Source organism: Micromys minutus (assembly GCF_963924665.1).
Source record: "Micromys minutus genome assembly, chromosome: 8".
In the NCBI taxonomy this organism is placed as follows: domain Eukaryota; kingdom Metazoa; phylum Chordata; class Mammalia; order Rodentia; family Muridae; genus Micromys; species Micromys minutus.
The window spans coordinates 53,162,547-53,185,088 of NC_137977.1; the positions used below are offsets into that span (position 1 = coordinate 53,162,547).

The 22,542-nt window shown below is 45.9% G+C and overlaps 1 protein-coding gene across 3 annotated transcripts in view; it reads left to right on the top strand.

Moving 5' to 3' along the window:
- The window catches only part of LDLRAD4 (low density lipoprotein receptor class A domain containing 4), a gene marked incomplete at its 5' end in the record, with an annotated part of 293,783 nt that overhangs the window by 257,364 nt on the left and 13,877 nt on the right, over window positions 1-22,542 (top strand). For 2 of the 3 annotated variants that reach the window (XM_080920025.1, XM_080920026.1), the window contains 2 exons: window positions 3,549-3,618; window positions 11,042-11,196. In XM_080920025.1, the coding sequence (XP_080776151.1) occupies window positions 3,549-3,618; window positions 11,042-11,196 (225 nt within the window). Of the gene's footprint in view, window positions 1-3,548; window positions 3,619-11,041; window positions 11,197-22,542 lie in introns of those variants that run through there. The other variant, XM_080920024.1, reaches the window with a different exon arrangement.

Here is a 22,542-nt window from a genome sequence, read left to right on the forward strand (position 1 = left end):
GTCGAGCACGTTAGACTCTCCCGTGCCCTTCAGCATTGTGTGCTGACATTTCCTCTGAATTAACGGAAAAGAAACATTGCATGTAGTTGTCCAGCACCACCCATCAAGTCTCCTCAACACAACTAAACACGAACTGAACAGGGTAGGAGCAGCAGACAGGCTAGCACGGGAGAGGGAACACTCATGAGCCCTTGAGCCTATACAGAGAGCTATGAGCAGCTAAGGAAAGGCTGAGGGTGAAGTAGTCCTCCCAAGAGCACATAAGTTGGTTATCCAGGACCAAATAGCCCGAAATCATACACATAGGCAATATTAAGCAGGTTGTATTTATGTATTTTGGAATATATATGTATATCATTCCAAATATATATGTATACATGTATATATTCCAAAAATATATGTATATGTATATGAATATATGTATATGTGTATAGCCATATACATTTATATACACATATGTAGTATGCATATATGACTACATATATGTATGTATGCATATATGTATGTATACATATATGTATATGTATATGACCATGTAACATAAGTTAATGAAAAATGCTATACATTTTTAGGAAAGTAAGGAGGGGTAATGGTAGGTTTGGGATGAGGAAAGGGAATAAAATGATGTAATTATTATAATCTCAAAAAAAAATAAGATAAGTAATTAAAAAGAAAAGGGCCAGTCTTTACAAACTGTAGCTAAAAAGAGAAGTTTGTCACAGGCTGCACCCCTCCATTATGGTTTGTATGATTTGACTTTTGAACTCTCTCTCAGGAGAAACTTACTTAAATGTGTTTAGAGAAAAAGAGCCAAGAACCTCGCCTGTGGAACCAGCACAGAGAGCCCCTCAGCAAATGCTGGCTGAGGCACTACCAGGCTGTGTGCTAAGCACACTGCAGACCCAGCCTGTTTCTATAGACACTGTGCTCAGCAGCAGTCTACAGTGACTGTCCCTCAGGAATACAAGACAGCAACGTGTGTGTGTGTGTGTGTGTGTGTGCGTGTGTGTGTGTGTGTGTGTGTGTGTTTAGTAAGCTGAAAATAAACTTTCATCAATAAGGTCAAAGGCTTTTAGCTTCATTTTAAGCAGTGTTCAGAACTTAATTCAAATTGTTTACTGTGACCAAAATGCCCAGTGATAAGAGTCAACTGGACATCCCAAATGTGTGTCTATTAAAAGGACAGCTATGTTTATTCCTTTTCTGTTTGTTTTTGTTTGGTCTGAGAGGGTTTGGCCGTGTAACTCTGGCTGGCATGGGGCTTGCTGTGTAGACCAGGCTGCCCTCTACCTCACAGGGATCCGTGAGCTGTGTGCCTCAGCACCCTGCAGATTTCTATGTACGTGAAGTGTTGATAACATTCTGAAAATGTAAACCCCAAAGTTGGTGATTCAAGAGCATTTCAAAATGCAAATGTGCCCAGGAGCAGAAAAACAGAAGGGAGTTTCAAGATCCCACGGAACCTGCCAAATCCCTGATGCTACAGGAGACTTAGAAGGCGACCATTCTGTCCTGTGTGGGGTGCTGTCACTGTGAGCCATCATGCCAACTGCCTTTCATTGGAAACTGCTGTCCCCAGCCTAAGTCCTGGACTCTAGGGACAAGAGATTCCTGAAGGCCAGAGAAGCTGACTTGAAGTGAAAGCAGTTTCTAATACTCCTTGCAGCTGGCTGCTCTAGAACATTCCATGAACTGGGGGCTCTCTGAATCTACGTGAACTTCCCCCCCTTCACTCAGCGCATCACTAAGGAAGGGAGCTGTGTTCTCCATTTAGAAATGACTGAAGAATTGTCTTGTTGCCTTGATGTGACCATCTGATCACATGTCAGTTTTCATGCTGAGCCTTCTGCTTCTTTGAACTGTCTGAAACATCTCCCCCAAAATCTTGGAGGTCCTCTTGTTCCTTTCTTGCTGTCAGGAATTAGACTAGGAGGAAGTGATGTTTGAAGTACCTGGACCCTGCTGTCATGCCCCAGGTGACATCCTTGGGCTCTCAGCAGGGACTGGCTGCTGGCCATAATTATCTTTATTTCTAACTCTGGTGGTAACCAACAGTTTAGCTTTGCTTTGGCAACTCCTCCAGCCAACACGGTTGTCCTGGCCCTCGCCATTCCCATTTACACTAAATAAGGAAAAACAAAAGCTATTCTCGGCAGAGTGCAGTGTCCGTGGCTGGGGTTATTTGCAGTGTGACCATGGCACTTGGCCCTTTTCACTGTGGCTGCCAGGTGATTTTTTTTTTTCTTCTGAAAACTGTAACAGACATGCGGCCTCTCCACAAAGCCTCTCCACACAGCCTCGAGACATCAGGACGCACAAGAAAGGTTTTAAAGGACGTTTGAAAACCACTGTCTAGACCTCAAGAGAAAAGTGCTTCTTGTACAAAAGGAAGAGCCCTCCTGAGCTAGGTCTTCGTTTGAATGGCTCCTTTGTATCACTTGGGGTTATTTTTTTTTTCCTGTAATTTCAGAACTGCTTGAACTAAAACTGTATAGTAAAATTGAGAGTTCTGGTTTTATAGGCTTCCCTCTGGGCTGTATTTGTGCCTCTGCGCCATGAGAGCTTGCTGAGAAAGAATAGGAATCTGAGAATATGAGCAGTTCTTGCTGTGCTAAGGCATGACCACCTGTCAATGCCGAGAGAGCTGGTGTAAGCTGTCAGGGACTTTGTGGGGAGGAGGGTCAAGAAAGATAGCCTGTGGTCGGGCTTCCGGAAAGAGGGATGCATTGGGTGCTGGCAGCCTGACACCCAAGGCTGATGTTGCTGTTTGCCCTGTTGTTACCTTGGTAAGCTCACATTTTAAGCTTGCAGCAGAGAGGAAAGAAAACGTTACTATGTTGAGATTTTCAGATCCTTCTTTCTGAGTCTCTGAGTCTGATTTTTTTTTTTTTTTTTTTTTTTTTTTTTTTGGCCTGTTATTTAAAAAAAAAGATTAGTGAATGTACTAGGATAAGGTGAATTGTCTAGCTGCGATCTGCTTGACTGTGTGTGTGTGACATGTTGGGATGTGACATGTCTGAATGTGACCTGTCTGGGTGTGAGGCCAAACCCCAGAGAAATGCAGACTAATCACTGATATATGTTGTTGTCAACAACACTGAGTGCTCTTGGGCTTGGAGACCTCTCGGGCTTACTGTCTGTGACAATGCCAGCTTCCTGCCACAGACCTCCTGATTTCTGTTGATGGCAGTTGATAATTGGTAGTCAGAGTTTGTGGTCAGAGCCACAGTGTTTGAGTCTAGCACCTGGGCTGGGCCCCTGCTGATAGAGTAGAAAGAAACATAAGAACTCTACCACACACTCTCTCTCTCTCCCTCTCTCTCCTCTCTCTCTGTCTCTCTCTCTCTCTCTGTCTCTCTCCCTCTCTCTCCCCCTCTCTCCCTCTACACACACACACACACACACACACACACACACACACACACACACACACAGAGGCCAGCTGTAACTGCAGCTCTCAGCTGCCCGGAGAGATTGGCTGAAGTTGAAGGATGGTTTGAACTGGGTGGACTGTGCCACAGTTGAAGTCCCTCACGAAGGACTTGATTATGTCCATCGACCAGCTGAACAACAGTACACTGAAGGACGTTCAATTTAAAGACCTGTTCTTTAAAAAAGGTACATTTGCAAAGCTGTAAGTGATGTGGGGTCCATGGGGCGCGCTCTCTCTCTCTCTCTCTCTCTCTCTCTCTCTCTCTCTCTCTCTCTCTCTCTGTGTGTGTGTGTGTGTGTGTGTGTGTGAGTCCTTCACAGGATGTTTTTTCTCAAACTTGGCAACAGTGGGTGGTGTATCCCATGAAATTGAGAGGTGGAGGCAGGAGGATCAGAAGTTGAAGGTTTTCCTCAGCTACACAGTGAGTTGAGTGTGTTAGAGGCCAGCCTGGGATACAGACCCTGCCTCAAGATAGACAGTCTCTTCTCCTCAGAGAAGTCTGTTGGTTCTGTCAGGTGGGGATCTGAAGGGAGCTTTTCCTATCTTCTTCGGTTTGCAATTAGCTTGATACTCTTGGGGTATGAATATATATATATATATATATATATATATATATATATATATATATATATATATATATATATTCATAATACTTATAATACATATAATGTGCCATATGTTATACATAGAATATATATCCTTCCCCTTCATATGCCCTAAAAAATTTCATCTTTGACTGACAGTGTTCCCCCCCCCCCCCAGTTGCTGAAAATAACGTTTGGAAGAAAAAAAAATGTATGTGTTTTAATGCGATTGGATTGTTGGCTAGTTTTTTGGGGAGTTATCAAGGTAATGAGAGATAATGGGAAACAGAAATGGACGCCGAGAGTGATGGGGAGCTAGGGAGAGAAAGGGGAACAGACTGCCAGCAAGCAGGCATGCTTGAAACCGTGACTATGACAGCTACATGTGCACCCGCGGAGCTTCTGACACCTTCCTAATGAATAATGTGGAGGTGAGGGTGGATTTGAAATGACTCCTATAAGGGGGATTGTGATTTTTAGGCACTTTTAGTTTCTATTTATAGCAAGGCAGGGGATAGATGTAAAAAAAAAATTCTAACTCATATTTTTATTCCCTTGCTGCTCTGCTTTGTTTTTGTTTTTAAAGAAACATTTGTTAGTCATCTTTGATTGCAACGTGTTCCCTACCCCCACCACCCAAAGAGATCACGCTCCTCTAGACTGTGATGTATGCAGAGAAAAGTGGCTGGGCTGGATAGGAGTTTTGGCCTTTGATGCTGCCTTGGCTGGACAGACTTGCAGAGTCTGTATTCTGGGGATTCCTTACTTTAATCCCTGCCTTCTGCTCCCAGCATACCTGTGCCATGGCTGGTATGGGGACTGCAGGTGGGGAGGCGTGCCCTCTGGTTATCCTTTCCACTAGTGGATCATTGGATACCGCTGCCAATGTGATTAAGCAAACTGCCTTGTGTACATGCAGGGATTTAATAGGAATATATAAGCAGATACTCGAGAGCAACCATGAGCCTCCTTTTCTGGTGACAATTTGTTCTGGGTACTTGGTGCAAAATATGGGAATCTTTGGCAAAATGTTAGTGTGAATAAAGTTGTTGGCAAGTGTTTGCCAAAAAGTGGTTGCATGGGAGACAGCATATAAAGAAATTAGCAAACTGAAGTCCCTGCTTTGGAGCTGATCACCTTGTATGTAATGATACAGATCACCTTTGCATCCGTAAGCTATGGGTGGACAAGATAAGGTAGCCTATCTTAGTCTGTGTGAGAAGGGCAGTGTCAGCACAGAACACGATCCATGCATACAGGAAGCAATGTAAAGCTCAGAGCCTGTTAGCAACGGGTCAGAGGCTAATCTATAGTGGAAGATAGAGCCAGAAGTTGCAAAAACTTGGCTCTCTCTGTGGTTCTCCCTTTTGTCGTTGTCATGAAAGGATATTATTGGAGTAACCGACTGACCAGGATGAAAAATGAAATTTTAAAAATGTAATCTAACCATAAGCTAGAGCCCTTATTGTTTCTCTGCCTGAACTTTCAGCTGCAGAGTCATTTTGGCCACAGGGGCTAAATATTGCCCCTCAGCTGTGGTGTTTAATGAGTGTGAATTTTCATTCAACCATTCAAATCGCCAAGAGTATTTTTATACTAATAGTTTGCACACTCCAGACAATTGTAGAGTAAATAGATCCCAGTTCCTGCCCCATTCACCTTCCTGCTCTAAGTGCTGTTGGTTTCTAGGATTTTGGAAGGACTTTACAGACTATGGGAACATCCAGCCATCTACACGTGTCCTAGAGCCATAAATAAAAAGTCAGTCCGCCCCCCAAGACATCTTATCACTACACCTGTTTCTGCTGAGCAGGACAGACACCGGAAGGAAATACAGACACAAGTTCACTGTGCAGAAACCAAACAAAACCAGTCCGATGGCAGAAGGTTGGCCTCTGTGTCTCCGGCAGTGGCAGGGAGTTGGAAGGGTTTGCTGAGAAGGGGTTCGCTGCCTAGAGGGTAGGATTCTATGGCAGGCTGGTCGTCTTGGTCCTGGCCCAGGGTTCCCAGATTGAGCAGGAAGGGGAGTGAGGGAGCTGGAGGGGCTGCTGGTGGGGAGAACGGCAGTGGAATCACTCAGAGATCTATGAGGACTGGCTGGTCCGAGCAATGACGTAAGTGTTTTTCATGGCAGCTTGCCCACATGCTGCCAAGGAGTCTGCTTTGCTGGAGGAAGGAAGGGCTCACCGTGGAGCCCACTCCGTGTTCTTTCATTAGAGGATGTCTGGGAGGGACTATATCACACATCTGGAACTTAAAACTATTTAAACATTTAGAAACCTGGGCTTTGGCAGATGAGGATGTATTCACGGAGGGCTGAATGGAAGACAGTGCTAGCCATCCCACAAATAGAAGTGAGTGTTATATTGGGAACCCAAGGGGAGTACAAACACATCTCCCCAGAGTTCATTAAAAATAGTCCAGACATTCACGCCTCCAGTATGATTCAGTCCAGGGCACCACTGGACCAAGGGACAGACCAACCTATTCCACGCACTGTCCAAGCAGTACCCCCACTGTACAGCTTTGAGTTTCTTGGAGATGTTGCTATACGGATAGAGCTGCCGTCATCGCTATCGTCATCGGCACCGTTTTCACGACAATAAACCCAAGCACTGTAATCCCTTCCTGTAAGCTTTGAATTTATTACTAAATTCTGGTGTTTGGGTGGCAATGACTCATGCACTGCACCTTGAACTACAGTCCCATAAAAGGAACAGGAGCTTGAGAAATGGGTTTGACCTCCAGTCTTTTACTTGTGTGGCCTTACTTCTGTTGATATTCATGACTGTTGAAACCAAGGGAGACCAGACCAGCGGGCTGTGCTCAGAAGCCGTAGTGGGATACAGGAAGAATTGGCAACCTCAAAGGCATCCTAGATGCCACCACTCCTATGGGCTTAAAAAGTATTCCCATCTCAATATTTCTTTCAAAATTTATTTTCTTCTCAGCATCCCTTCCCTAACCAACCCCTCAGAAGCAAAACCAAAACATCTTCTGGTGGCATGCTTGCCATCCCTCACCACATAAAGAAACCTGTGCAGATTTGGGGCAGAGGCCCCTGTTTAAAATAATGGCATGAATGATGTGTGGGTGAGGGGAGGAGGAGGGAAGGTGCAGAGGGGTCTGTCCACAGAGCAGGAACCTGAGCTTTGCTCATCCCTGGGGACCACCCCTTGTTTAATGGTTTGCGCTTTGAGAATCCCCTAGAGCTGAGTATTTTTATTCCTCACATTTTCTCACTCTCAAAACTTAAGTGAGAAAGTGGTCTGTTCCCATTGGCTATTTTGCCCCAAGTTCAAAGAGTAGGTAGACTTTAAAATCTTTTAGTTTGATGTTATCTCATGCATACATATGTATGATGGGGGGGGGGGTGTCTGTAGCAGCACATAAATGCCACAACAGACACATGGAGGTCAGAAGACATTTGAGGAGTCATTTCTTTCCTCCAGGGACCAAGCTCAGATGGTTGGGCTTTTGTGAGCCTTCTCTCCACCCTCGCCCCCTGGGCCTATGGTGCTGTGTGCGGCTCCTGTGCTTAGAGGCTCTGGTGGAAACTGGGTGGGGCTTTAAGATCCTGACAAGTCCCTGCTGCCAGCTATGACTTGTTAAGATTCTGGCCTTAGGGACCGGGCACCCTGGATTTCCTTCTTGACTAATTGGGAGCGCTGCTTCTCATACCTGGGCTGAGTGGCTCAGATTCTTAATCAGTCTCCTGTTGCCCCAGGGTGCCCCTGGGTATTACTCTTAGTGTGATTGCCTTAGCCAGTGTCCCACCTCCAAGGACCCTATTTATGCTTCTAAAGCCCTTGAGTAAACCTTTTACCCCATCCTACCACACGTGTCTCAGTTTCCTGATACTCTGGTAACCGTGGACTCCTGGTGTTGTTGGGAAGCTGTGGTGCCTTACTTATCCCTGCCAGAGCTCTGAGGTCATGTTTGAACCCCCAGGGCAAGCTGTGCAGCTGACAGCTCAGTCAGGGTAGGGCACCGCCAGTGAGTTTATGTGGGTGGCGGCTTTACGAGAAAGCTTGGGACAGAGGCTGAGAAACACCAGTCCTCATGAGAAGGAAGAAGATGGAACTTTTTTTTTTCCATTGCCCTGCTGTGTACTATTCACACAGTGGAGATCTTGATCACCCTCCATTGGACTTGGAAGTGATGCATCATTAGGTCGTTCCATCCAGAACACCCCGCGCTGTCCCTGACCCAAAGTAGAAATTGCAATGCAAATGAAGATCTGAACACAGAGGAACAAAGCAAAAGCTCTTTGAGGAGAAAAAAAAAAAGTTTGGGGACTATTAGCCATAAAGAAAAAAAAAGAGAGAATCGTTGGTACCATCAGAAAAAAAAATATCATCGGTAGAGGAACTCACAGAAGAATTTTCAGAAATAAGCAACAGGAGAAAGTGTTGGCAACACATGGAACAAAATCGTATAGCCATAGAACATAAATATTTCTCATAAATGCATCAGAAGTTCATTAAAAAACCTACAAATAGATGAATGTAAATTAATTATAAGAAATTGCCATAACTCCAGAAAAAGATCAGAAATTGCCAGCAATTGGGGAAGACTCAATACAAAACGAAGATAAACAAATAAACATAAGATTAGTTACTTGTTTTTGATGCTTGATTTATACAGGGCCCTGCCATCGTAGACGAGGCTGGGCTCTACTCAGCATCTTCCTGCTTTGTTCTCTCCATCACTGAGCAGGTGTGTACCTGGTTTGGTCCTGGCAATGTGCATCGGCTTACTTATTAAATTGGTGTGAGTAGCAGGGGCTGGAGAGTTGGCTCATCCCATAGGAGCACATGCTCTTACAGAGGACCAAAGGGCAGTTCTCAGCACCCGGTTGTACAGCTCACAACTAGCTGTAGATCCAGCTGCAGGGCACCCAGTGCCCTCTCTGACCTTCACAGTCACCTGTACTCAAAGGCACATGGGCACACACACACACACACACACACACACACACACACAATTTTTTAAATGAAATATTTCTTAAACACAAAAGGGCAAATTTCCAGTGATGATGAGAGTGTGGGGTGTTAGGTAACAAGCTTTCCATAGAGTGGTTCTTTAAACCACATCATAAAAATGGTGGTCCATTTGAAATGACATTTCACTTTTAAGGAATCTTTCTTGAGAGATGATGGACAAGTTCGTGCCAACACTCACCTACACACACACCATCTCTTTCCTTCTCCTTACCCCCAGGATTTTGGTCATAATTAAAAGGAGGTGGTATTTCTTTAGTAGGCATGATCTTCCTTTCTGCCTTTCACCAGGAATGGAGTGGAGTGGATACAGGAAGGGTTGTAGGGCTTCAGGACGGATTAGACTGCTTTCTTCTACGATATTTAACTTTTCAGTCTTTTAAAAAGCATTTTAAACATTTCTACAATAAGATTGTTTTCAGATAGAATCCATTCAAAGAGGCCTGTGGGATTACGAAAACACAGCTCGCTTTTCTTTGCTGCGCCTTTGCAGGCTTCCACACTGAGGAAAAGGCAATGCCGAGAGCTGTCAAATGAAGGGTTAACCAGAGGTTCTCGTGGTTGTCTTGTGGTTGTAATCCCTTTCTTTCTGCTCTGAGTCTGCTAAACAACATGATCTTGTGACAAAAGGAGACATTGGTAAACATCAGGGCATGCTTTAACCTGAAGGGCAGTTTGTGACAACTCTGTTGTTTCTTTTTATTTTATTTTTTAAAAGAAGTTGGTCAAACAGAGCATTGTTTAAGATTCTGTCTTCATTTCTAAGCTCACTTTGGCCTGAACAGAGCGAACTTCCTGTCCGCATGCTCTGTACAGGGGTGTCTGCCCTTTTGACTTTTGACTGGATGTGTGGCACAGATTCCCAGGGCTCAGTGGGTGCTCTCAATGTTTCCTGCAACCAGTGGATGTCTGTCTTGCCAGTTATTGCTGTCCTCAGGGAAGGCCCCCTTGGAGTCCTGGGCATGAGCACCTTCTCTGGGCCCGAGTATGTTTCTGAGTCGGTCTTTGTTCTTCCTTTACTGTCGAATCCACTTAACTGCCTGCCATGAACTTCCATGGTGCTAGACACTGAGAATGCAACGTAAGCCACAGCAGACTTGTGATCCTAGTGTCCTGAGAAACACTGACTGTACACTCAGCTCAGTATTGTGGCAGAAATGCTGAGTCAGGGAGGGACCGCAGAAGCGCATATACACGGCACGCTAATAACTGGAGGAACCCATTGGTAATGTTAGCATTGAAACTGGGAACCTTACCACTTAGACGGTGTGCCTGCAGGATGGGCGTATGCTTTTAAGTCACTTACGATCCATATTCTCCCAGGGCTGGAGGCTAAAGCTGGCCTCTTAATATTTGTTTTCTCTTTAATGCACAGCTCCTGGGAGTTGCGCTCTGAGAAATTTGGCTCCACCAGAGAGATGAGTTCATTTTCTGGAGAGGTTATGTAGGTGTGATAGTGAGGGCAGCCTCAGTTCTGAGAGACTTCCTCAACTCCGCTGGAGTGGAGAGATAGTGGGTGTTGTCTGACAGGAAGGGAATTGAAGGGACAGTCTGAGCTGGCCTGAGGTTGGCCCAACATGAACAGGTGCCAATTTAACAGCTGCCTGTGGTGAGCTCATAGGGCTGACCTTGAACTCCACTGTGTCAGTGAGGGAAAGTTGTAGCCAAAACCCTGGCGATCTGGTAGGGCTAGCAAAACATTTTCTTAAGGCCTTAAGTTTGAAGACCAGGTCTTTGAACTTCACCAAGCTGAGAGGCAGAGATCTGCAAGACAGGACAGGCTCAGAATCTCCCTTTGTCCAAAAAGTTACAATACCAGAGCCCTGCAAGTGATCTAGAGCATCCACAGGCTCGCTCCTGTTTTATGACTGCATTTTCTTCTCCTCCAAAATGTAGCCATAGCTTCTGTCTCCCTCTTGGGTGTCTGGGAGGGGTCACAGCTGCCTGCAGCTGCAGGAACCGAGTCAGAAAGCCACACAGGTGCTGGGCCCATTGCTCACAACCCTTCTTCTTCCTTGCAGCGGAACTGGAGTTCGCACAGGTTCTCATCATTGTCGTGGTGGTGACGGTGATGGTGGTGGTGGTTGTATGCCTACTGAACCACTACAAAGTCTCCACACGTTCCTTCATCAATCGCCCCAACCAGAGCCAGAGACAGGAGGACGGGCTGCAGCCGGTAAGTGTGTGGCCCAGGGGCCATCTGGAATGCCCCTGGGCTCCATTCTGGAGTTGCAAACCCAGACAAGGTATGGTAAGGGCTAGAGGGCAGGATGACCCACCTGGCAGCTCACTGTGGTGCAGAGGGGTTAGGGAAAGTGTGCACCTTAGTGCACATGTTGTATGCATACGGTTCAGTGACTTCTCACATATGGCCAGTATCTGCCCAGGAAAGTGACATAAAGGCCTCCAACAACTTGCTTGTGTCTTTCATCTGAGAAAGTCTCCACTGCCTGATTATTGGCCATTAGCCTTAATTAGGTTTGCTAGCCATGGCTTTCACACCTATGCCTTCTCCCGTGTGTCTGGTTTCATTTAGGGATTATATACATAGATACATTATATATAGATCTTGGCTTGGATCAGGTCCCGGAGTTGGTCCAGGGGTAAGTAATATCCTCATACATTAGCAGATGTGTCTGTGGCTCTTGGATGTGAACCAGCTGAAGAGGACATTGGGCTGTGTGCCTCCTTAGACAGATCAAGGTGAACCGGGCATGTGGGGTGCCACAAGCAGTTCCGTGAGGCACCTCAGTTTATGCTCTTTAGAACTTTGTTTTGCCTTCAACTTCAACTTAATAATCAAACTTGGGAGGCCAAGGGGCTGCTGGGATATCATGTTCTCCGCCTAGTTTGTAATCTGTACACAAACTCTGTTGACTTTTAGCAAGAGACATGGGAATAGTACATTTAGCTGAGTTTAGATTCTTAATGTCATTGTAGGACATAGGGGGCATCTTGTTTTCCTCTTCCTTTCCTGAGGAGCAGGAGAGACATACTTTATGGAATGCTCTTTATCAGGGACCAGGGATGCGTTGTCTCTTCCTAAGAGCAGCTTGACTTAGGAGAGGCCATTGTGAGTCTGGGGTGTAACCTCTGTGATGGGTGGTGTGGAGTGGCTGGGACAACTCTAAACAGGGCAGCATCTTGCTTGCCCAGGAAGCCTAATGACTTGGTGGTTCTTGGGAGGCAGAGGAAAGCACAACAGAGAACAGAAAGTGTGTGTGTGTGTGTGTGTGTGTGTGTGTGTGTGTGTGTGTGTGTGGTTGCGCACACGCGCGCGCGAGCACGAGCTCTGTATCTACCTCACAGCTGAAGTCCAGTCTGGGACAGTGATGGCAGACAGGATTTTGTCCTAACAGTCCCACTTCCTGTCAGCCCTCTCATTTTCTTTTGCCACCTTCCTCAGTCTTCTCTAGTTCCCAGTTTTGCCCGCCAGTTCCTCTGGGCCTGCTCAATATCTTTCTACACCACAATGGCGTCCTGAGGCTTGTCCTCTGATATCCATACCTTCCATCTCTGACACTACAGATCACTGTGCAAGAGCAGCTCAGATCTCTAAAGAGAGAACAAATCCAAAGTCCTGAGCTCAAAGAAAGAAGCTGAGGAAGAACTCTTTGCACCATTATAGGGACACACAGGGTCTTTGCCTTAATATAATGGTTATAGGTGCCAGCCACTCCTTGGCAGATGTGGTACAACTCTCTCACATCACCACAAAACAATAGGCTGACGCACACAGGTATGTACCAATTACCGGCAACACTTCAGTCCTGGGTGTTAGCTCTACTCCCTAAGTAAGACTTAGCATAGTTTCTAGTTCTAAAGTGTCCCATCTTCCCATCTTGCATTTTGTGATCCAGGAGTCCCTAGATATTCAGGGTCCCTTGCCTAGGCCCCTCCCTTGGTCTTCTTCTTGCACTTGCCTAGACTGAGGGCATCCACAGCTCCTGAGTGAATCTGTGTCCCCATGGTTCTTTGCTGTCACTGCCCTTGGGCATTGCGTCCTGGTTGCAATGTGATTGTGTGTTTACTAACCAAGAGGTATAGTAGGAAGACAACTTGACTGGGACAAGAAACATAGCTCTTGTGTGGCTTTACTTGGAAAGGGGCTTCTCCTTTACCCTGTAGTCTAGTCTATCATGTGTTCCTTTCTGTGGGAGCATGGGGACCCTTGGCCAGAAAATGGTAGCATGCAAACTGATAGGGCCTCCCTTTCTGGAAAGTGGGAAGGAGACATTGGTTCTTCCAGAATGTACGCTGAGTGGAAATGAAGACCGTTAGTAATTGGTGAGTTTCATCTACCAAGGGGGGCTCTGTTAGCAGATGAAAGCTGTGTGCTGAGACATGGGTTCTATTGCCAAGGTGGAGCCTGGAGGGAGGTGGAGCCTGGAAGGAGGCAGAGCCCGGAGGGAGGCGGAGCCCGGAGGGAGGCGGAGCCCAGAGGGAGGCGGAGCCCGGAGAGAGGCGGAGCCCGGAGAGAGGCATGCCTTTTATACCTGTGTTTATAAAGTGCACTTGAGAAGACTGTGCTCATTCACTCCTGAGCTACAGTGCAACTCCTTTCACTTTTCTCTGAGTGACCTAGAGCTGAATGCCATCTCTCCTCAGGACTTACCTATTCTTTCTCCGTTAATCAGGACTGTAGATATTACCCAGCTTAGGGCTAGGCTCTATTAGGCCTCATAAAACTCAAGGTTTGTTTCAACACCGTAACTGGGGATGCTTTGGTCTTAGACCATGGCTCTGCTTCCTGGATAGGACTGTCAGCATAGCGTATGGTTCTAAAAGAGAGATAAAGTGGATGAAGAGAAACAAAACTTTTCTTCTCGCCACACCTGAGTTTCTGTCTTTTCTACCCCACCCCCACCCCCAACTCCTTCCTTGGATTGCTGCTCCTTTACAAGGGCTGGAAAAACAGATCCTTTCTCTGTCTGACTCTCAGCTAGGGGATATGCTATAGAGGCTGGGACGGTGTTACAGCCAAGGATGCAGGGCTGCAGAAATAGTATGATCATCCTATAGTGTGCAGGGTCTCCATGACAGGCCACCCAGGGAAACTGACCTCTTAGTGCTGAGTACCATCTGCCCAAGCACACTTTTGACAAGCCCATCATCTCATTAGCACAATACTCCTGGCTGCTTTGATGTACCCACAAAGAGAAGGACACACTTCTCCTGTATCACCGGGACGTCGCTGTTCGGAGTCTCTGCCTGTAGATGCTTTCCCTAGCCATTTCTGTTTACCTCTGTTCACCCCATCCTTCCCTGGACCTCATCATAGCCAGGACTGCAAGGCGACCAGGCAAGCGCAACCAACTCTCATCCTTGGCTGAGGTCAAGGTTCTACTACCACCTGCTTGATCCTACTGGGGATGCTTGGGTCAATCCAGTTCCTGTGTTTATGAACTATGCATGAGAACCCAGTGTCTCCTCAGTGATTGGCCAGTCTGGGAAGCTTCTAGTTGCTTTTCTAGGTTGCCTCCCTGGATCGTCTGTGTTCACCATCTTCCTGCCAAGAGCTAGCAGAAGCTTGGCAGTCACCTCGTAGAGGAGAGCATGCTCTGCCCTCATTCCCATCACCTGACCAGGTTGCCCCTGGATGGGATGTTGATTTGTGGAACTTGGGACAGAGTGACAAGTGAGGATGGGTGCGTGTGTCCACTGTGTCTCTGTCTTGTGGCATCATATCTGTTATCCAAACCCTGTTCCTAGATCCTGAAGCACCCTTGTTTATCTAGCGCTCACAGCCCCAGGATCCACCTCCCTTAGCAGTGTGGGCAAGCACCTCAAATAGACTGCTACTTGGCAGCATGTAGGTGCAGAAGGTTCCTGCCGACCTTTCAGCAGGGAATCTCTCATTGTCCTGAGCCTGAGTGTCACAGAGACGATGGTGTTTGAGGTCTTTTGCCTCTGTATCACAGACCCACGTGAGATCTTTAGTGAGACTATAATGCTGTGTTCATCTTAAACTGGTTGAGAAAACGTGAGGTACCTCTTCTCATTAGCAAGCAGTTCATTCTGATCCAAAGGAAAAGCCAAGGGGAAATTCCTGACCTCCTTAGATCTAACCGTCAGCTTGACAGCCTAGTGTCAGTCATCTGAGAGGAAATCCTGAACTGAGGAACGGCCTAGATCAGACTTGTCAGATTTGTCTGTGGGGGTTATCTTGATTGTTGGCTGAGGTAGGAGAGCCCATGGTAAGTGGTGCCACTCCTAGGCAGAGGGTCCTGAGGTGCATGAGTTTGAGAGAAACAGCAATGGATTCCTCCATGCTTCGGGCTCTTTCTTGAGTCCCTGCCCTAACACTCCCCTCAGTGGTGGACTGTGACTTGGAAGTGTGCGGCAAATAACCCCTTTTCTTCCCTGAATTGCTTTTGGTTGGAGTGGGTTTCTCTTCTCTTCTCTTCTCTTCTCTTCTCTTCTCTTCTCTTCTCTTCTCTTCCCTTCCCTTCCCTTCCCTTCCCTTCCCTTCCCTCCCCTCCCCTCCCCTCCCCTCCCCTCCCCTCCCCTCCCCTCCCCTCTTCTTCTCTCCCTTATCCCCTCCCCTCCCCTCCCCTCCCCTCCCCTCCCCTCCCCTCCCCTCACCTCCCCTCACCTCCCCTCACCTCCCCTCACCTCCCCTCTTCTTCTCTCCCTTATCCCCTCCCCTCCTCTCGCTTCCCTTTCCTTTATTTTCTCTTACAACATCAGAAATCAAACTAGGAAATGTAGAGAACGGGATCTCAGAAGCTTGGCTGATTTTGAGTTCTGTGAGAAGATTCTGGCAGTCCAGCTGTTCTCAGCCCATGAACTCCTCTCTCTCTCTCTCTCTCTCTCTCTCTCTCTCTCTCTCTCTCTCTCTCTGGACAGCACAATCTTGAGGGAGTTCACAGAGATGAGACATGCTGCTCCCATGTCCATAACTTTCCTTTCTCCCATTGCCAACAGCCCTCGTCCCTTCACTCTTTGAGACAATGCAGGTTTGAAATAAGAGGAGGGCTCCATGTGCCGAAGCCCCTCCCTCGGAAGTGTGTGTGTCAGGGCTGCCTGGGAATGGGCAGTGAAAGTCCCTGAGCAAGAATGAAAACTACTAACTTAGGCTTAAATTAGAGGAACAATAAGACTCAAACAATGACCAGCAGCAGGAGAAAGATTTGTCGCACAAATCTAGTTTTTGCTTTTCTCAATGCAACTTCAAAATGTTTACAAGTGCCTTGTTTTGCGTGGTGTTAGAGACCATCTAGATAGCTTTTCATTATCTTAAACTACCAAATATGAGGAAACAGTAAAAAGGGCCTAGGTATTCCAGACCCAGCCCTAAGGGATATTTGCCAGCACTGTCTAGGCCAGCGGTTCTCAACCCTCCTAATGCTGCGACCCTTTAATTCAATTCTTCATGCTGTGGTGACCCCCGATCATAGAATTATTTTCATTGCTACTGCATAACTGTAACTTCGCTACTGTTATAAATCATAATGTAAATATCTGATATGTGATTCCCCAAAGGAGTCACGACCTTTGTTGTTGGGAACTTCTGGTCTAGGCTTTTCCAGCTGGCGAGGTCTGAGATGTCCTTGCTGACAGCTGTACCTCTGCCAGGTGGGTCCTGCTAACCACATCCGGACAAGCCCTGGGTTTGCGGCCAGTAGGCATGCAGAGGTGGCTGGCCTCAGAGCAGGGGCAGGGATTTGACTCAGTCTGAGCCATATGAGACAGTATCTATCGGGCCACTCTTGACTAGTAGGAAGATAAATCCCAATTTAAAAGTGAATGAGAAGAGTTACAGCACATGCTGCTTCATTACCGGCTGCTACAGGAGCTTGATCAGTTGCTCAGAGTCAGATGTCTGGGGTTCTGCACGGAGACGCTGCACCAGCCACTCAGGAAGGACAAGCATCTGTCTACCGGTCTAACTTTACCTGAGGCCATTTCTTTTGTCTCCTGGATGCTGGGAAAGAGAACCAGGCCTCTGTAGGTCTCTGTCAATGCAAAGCGCTACATGTCCTGTGACTGTCCCAACAGGCTAGTTAGTCATCTTCTTGGGACAGGGCCTTGCACTCTGTGGCTAATGCCCGTGAGTGAGAACAAGGACTCCTGTGGCCCTTGCGCTGTCTGTGGCTCATCCTCCCACCAGCAGCCTCTGGAAGCTTTAGGGCTAAAAGTGGTTGGAAGACAGAAGTACGGGACAGTAGATAACAGCCGGATGTATCTCAAAGCTCTGGGGTTCAGCGGTCACTAGTTTCGGACTTTCCAGGAGGTGCTCAGCATGACAGGTGCCTTCATCATCCCCCCCCCACTCCAGGAAGGGTGGGGATATTGGATATTGGAAACCCACAGACTATGCTGTGGTTCAGAGAAGGGCACGGGGCAGGGGTAGGGGGGAGGCTGGCTACCATATGTCTATCCCCCCCCCTGCCCAAAACCAAAGAACACCTCCTTCTTTTCTGCCTACTTTAGATCATGTTTATAAAACTATGTGCAGAATGAAGGAAGAAACTATTTTCGGCAGGGTCTTTACTAAATGATGCCATTGTTACAGTCCCTGTTTCTGACACTCCCAACTAAAAACGTGTGGCAGAGGATGTCTGGAGGAGTTGATGAGATGGGAGATGATGTCAGGGGGGCGGCTTCCCTGACAGTGATATCCCTGCACCCTTCAACCAGATGGAGCTGGTATCCGTATGGCCAGCCTCTATTTTCCATGCTCTAAGCACAGAGCAGACAGGGCAGGGCGGCGTTTACCCCATACTCTCAACACCAGCTTCCTCTTGCCAGTTACACTGCACATAAGAGGTGGCAACTGAAAGGGTTTGACCCTTTGGTTGGTCTGTCTGGAGCCCCAGAACAGATTACTTCAAAGTCACAATGTATCAAATGTGGGAACGTGCAAAGCAGTGTGGTTGGGATACAGCCAGTTCCCCAACCTCCGGAAGCAGCTTAGATGGACATTTTCAATAGCCTGGTTTACCTTGAAAGCCATGTGACTAATACACAGCCCCCTCTTAAAACACCATTGCTCAGAGTAGCCTCAGAATTACGGTTAGGGTTTACAACTCTTTACTATTCATCTTAAGGTAAACTTTATTCTTCCTCTTCTCTGTGATGGCAAGTCCAGTTCGGACAAGGTCCTGTGGATGAGTGAGTGTTGGTGTAGGGTACCAGGTTTGTGTCAAGCCAGGTGACTTGGGAAGATGATGCTCTCCAAGTCATAACCTGAGCCACACAGAGATCAGACAGGACCCACAACAAACTGAGGCTGCTTCTGGAAGGCAATGGAGACAACGGTGCATTGTCCCATGATGAGGAGCTGGAAAGGTGGCTCAGTGGTTAAGAGCACTTGCTGCTCTTCAGAAGACCTGGGTTCTGTTTCCAGCACTCAATGTAGCAGGGCTCAAAACTGCCTGTAATTCCCAACTCCCAGGATCTGATACCCTTTTCTGACATCTACTTACCTGCACATATGAGGTATATATGCAGCTCCCCTAACACACATACACATAAATAAAAGTAAAAAGAAATCTTAAAACCAGTCATGATGAGCAACATATGTATGGTGAATTCTAGACTAACCTGAGTTCTACACAGGGCCCTTTCTTTTAAAAATTAAAGATTCTCTATTCACATAACAAAAGATGAAGGCAAATCCAATACTCTTCTGATCATCTTTATTTCCCAGGGAACTAGTTTGGCAATGGTTTGTATTAGTGCAACCATATGTAAAAGTAACATGTTAAAAACATGTTAAAAGAACACTTGTGAAAGTCTAAATTTTTATTTATTATTATAGGCAGGATCATATGCCACAACACTTGTGTGGAGGTGAGGGGACAGTTCTCAAGACGGTTACCTTTAACCACTTAGCCACTCGAGCCCCATATTAAACAAGACCCTAGCAACCTTTGAAGTTTATATGGCATTACCATAAATCATACAGTAATTTTTTTTCTTGATATGGTTATAGGAAAAGTTTCAAAGGTTTCTCAATTATTTTGAAATTCTAGATGGCCTTTACTGAAGAGCCCTTCACACTAAGGCTGGTTTCGAGAAGTTTTACGTATAGCCAGCTCTGCACCATGAGTAAAATGTTCTCCTCTGGGCAGAGTAGGGACCAGGTCTGGAAGCCTGCCAAAGCCAAAAAGTCTTCTGTCCTCTAAGCTTTCTTATTTCTGGCTGGATTTTATTGGAGTGTGGTGGTTCCTCCCACCCAGCCTCCCAGTGTGCCAGTGTGTATTTCTCACCCCCCACCACTACCCCCAGGCCCCTCTAGGCTGGGGCAAGCACCTGGTGGATTCTTTTCTCAATATGCTGTATTTGTCTACAAATGGGAAGGATCCACAAAGATTTGTCTGTTCTCTTAAGGGATGTGCCTCAGATTGAGTAGAGTTCAGAGCCTTAAGAAATCTGATGATAGATTCCCAAGGAGGAGGAATAAAAAAGGATGTGGCTGCCACAGTATGTGTGACCCTGTAGAGGTACTGAGTTCTAAGCTGTTACTGCCCCCTAGAGTGGAAAAAGCAGTATGGTCCCATCTGGGTTGTAGAAAGGTACATGGGGGAGGGGGGAGAGACAGGAAGAAGAATTCATCTTATCAGAAAGTATAGATGTTGCTGAATATCTGAAGACCACTTCTACCTCTGCTTTGAAATTCTCCTCGTGGAGTATATAGAAAACAAGATGTTCAGTGATTTGAAGCCATACGTGACAGTCAATCACTGTAAGGAACCACTCAGAAGCCAGAATGCCAAGCAGTGGTCTGGTGGCTTCCACTGTTCTCTGCAGATGGTAAGGAGAGTTAACAGAGAACAGAGGCGCAGGCGAGCCCAAGCTATGAGGTTGCCCTCACATGGGGGTCACAGCACACATGGACACAAGCTGTGAGCTCTGACCTACCGCTCAAGGCAAGTCACGATGACAGACTGCCTTCTGGTTGAAAGCATTATCCAAGTTGTATAGAGATGAAGAGAATGACAAGGGACAAGGACTAACTCTATAGTCACACATTGGACTCTCTAGATAGAAACAGACAAATGGTTACAAACACTTTACCAAAACTACCTTGTGAAGAAATAGGAAATTCGGAACCTACCTCTAAGTGGCAAGAAGATGGAAGAGATGAGGAAAAGTCTCTTGTTAAGGTTTTCTTGATGCACTTGAGCAATAGGCCTCTGTCTGGTGACACAGGAGGCTGTAAACTAGGTGAGACCTAGATAGAGAAATTGGCTTGCTATGGGTGGTTCTTAAATGTTATAGCCTAGACTTGCTTCGGGTCCTTCTCTGAGCTTCCCAGTATGGGCCAGCTGCCACTGCCATCAACGGGGCCGATCCTATTGCCATAGCTTTTCTGCTAGAGTGGATGCTCCCCTTACAATATGAGCCAAAAATCCATCTTTCGTCCTTAAGTTTCTTTAGCCAAGAAAAATAACTACTACAATTCTATGCTGGCTAATTTTATGTCAACTTGATACAAGCTGGAATCATTTGGGGAAAAGGAATCCCAGTGGAGAAAACAGCCCCACCAGATTTGCCCGTAGGCAAGCTTATGGTGCAGGTTCTTAATTGATGACTTAGGAGAGCCCAGCTCACCATGAGTGGTGCTACCCCTGGGCTGGTGGTAGATGCTACAAGAAGACAGGCTGAGACATGAGGAGCATCCAGTCAGAAGGAAGCACTTTGTGATGTCCTTTGCATCGGTTCCTGACTCTGAGGTTCTGCCTTGAGCTCTTGTCTTGCCTGCCCTTAGTGATGGGCTGTGATAAGGAACTATAAGCTGAAATAGATTATCTCTCTCTAGGTAGCCTTTGGCCCCTTTTTTTTCTAACTATAGCAATAGGAATTCCTAAGATACCCCACTAACACAGAAAGGTCAGATGGATGAACTAGGAAGCTCTACCAAATATAAAAGACTTGATACCTCCCCTTCTCAAATCCTTCCAAAGAACTGAAAAAAGGGGGGTAAAGGTTCATGACTCAGTCTAAGAGGCCAGCAGTCCCATACTGAAGAAGAACAAAGAAAGCACAAAGCAAAGAGAAAGCCATAAATCAGTACCCTTTATGAACCCTGACATAAAAATCTTCAATAAAATAACAGAAACTTGACTTCAGCATCATCTTAAAAGAATTATACATTGTGCATTTCAAAAGAATTACTCACCATGGCCAAATGTTATTTATTTCTGGAATGTAAGGCTGGCTTAGAACATAAAATCAACAATACACACTCCACTAACAGAATGAAGAGGCAGAAAAGAACACTGATTATTTCAGTCGACACAGAAGAAGTATCTGATAAGATTCAACATCCTTACATAAAAACTACTTGATGAAGTGGAATGGGAAAAAGAAACTTTAACACCTTAACTTCCTGTTGGTCTATGAGAAGCTCACAGACAACATAATCAGTAGTAAAATACTAAAGCTTTCTTCTAAGATCAGGAACAAGATAAAGACAGGTGCTTTATTTCACATGGTATGTTTTGGAAAAACAAAAGACTTGTCTTAGTTAGGGTTACTATTGCTGTGATGAAACAAAAATGACTTGGAGAGGAAAGATTTTATTTTGTTTACACTTACATATCACAGTTCATCACTGAAGAAGTCAGGGCAGGAACCTGGAGGCAGGAGCCGATGTAGAGACTGTGGAGGAAGTTGTTTATAGGCTTGTTCCTTGTGGCTTGCTCATAGTTTTCTCATAGCACCAGGGTTGGCCCCACCCACAATTGGCTGGGCCCTCCCATAGCAATCACTAATTATGAAATACCTTATAGGCTTGCCTACAGCCTGATCTTATTTCTCAATGGAGGTTCCCTTCTTCCAGATGACTCTAGCTTGTGTCAAGTTGACATAAAAAATAGCCAGCACAACATCCCAGTGGGAAAGGATGAAGAAAGGTTCCCTGTTATCAGATGACAGGATCTTATACATACCGTGAGGACTTTACCAAAACAAAGAGAAAAATGCTATAACTAATGAGTGAAATCCAGCAGAGTAGGAGGACACAAGATTGCCACTCTTAAATCAGTTTCATTTCTTTGACAGTGGATAGTCTGGTTTTATATGGAATTTTAGAAAGTGTTTTCCTTTACAGTAGACTTGCTAATGGTTCAAAGTAAAATTTACAGAAGAGGTTAAGATGTATTCTTTAATAAGGTTGTCTACAACCAATCCACAGTGATTTTGATTGCTGCCTAAAATGTAAACAAGATGCAAAGAAATGGAAAGGCATCCTATATAGATGAATAAAATACTGACATCTTAACAATTTTGAAAGTCTTTAGCATCCATAGAAATCTACAACCCTGGGGTGCTTTTTGCAGAAATTAAAAAACAAATCCATCTGACAACTTCTGTGATGTCCCTGGGGGCCACCAATAGCCAAAATGATTTTAAAGGAGAACAACAAATTCAGGAGATGGTCTCATTATTCTTGACCTCCAAAATCAATACGACGTGAGCAGTAATTAAAACAGAGTGATATTGGGATAATGGATGATGATATGTGCTTCAGTGAGACGGATTAGACAGCTCTGACACAGACCTTTCCAAA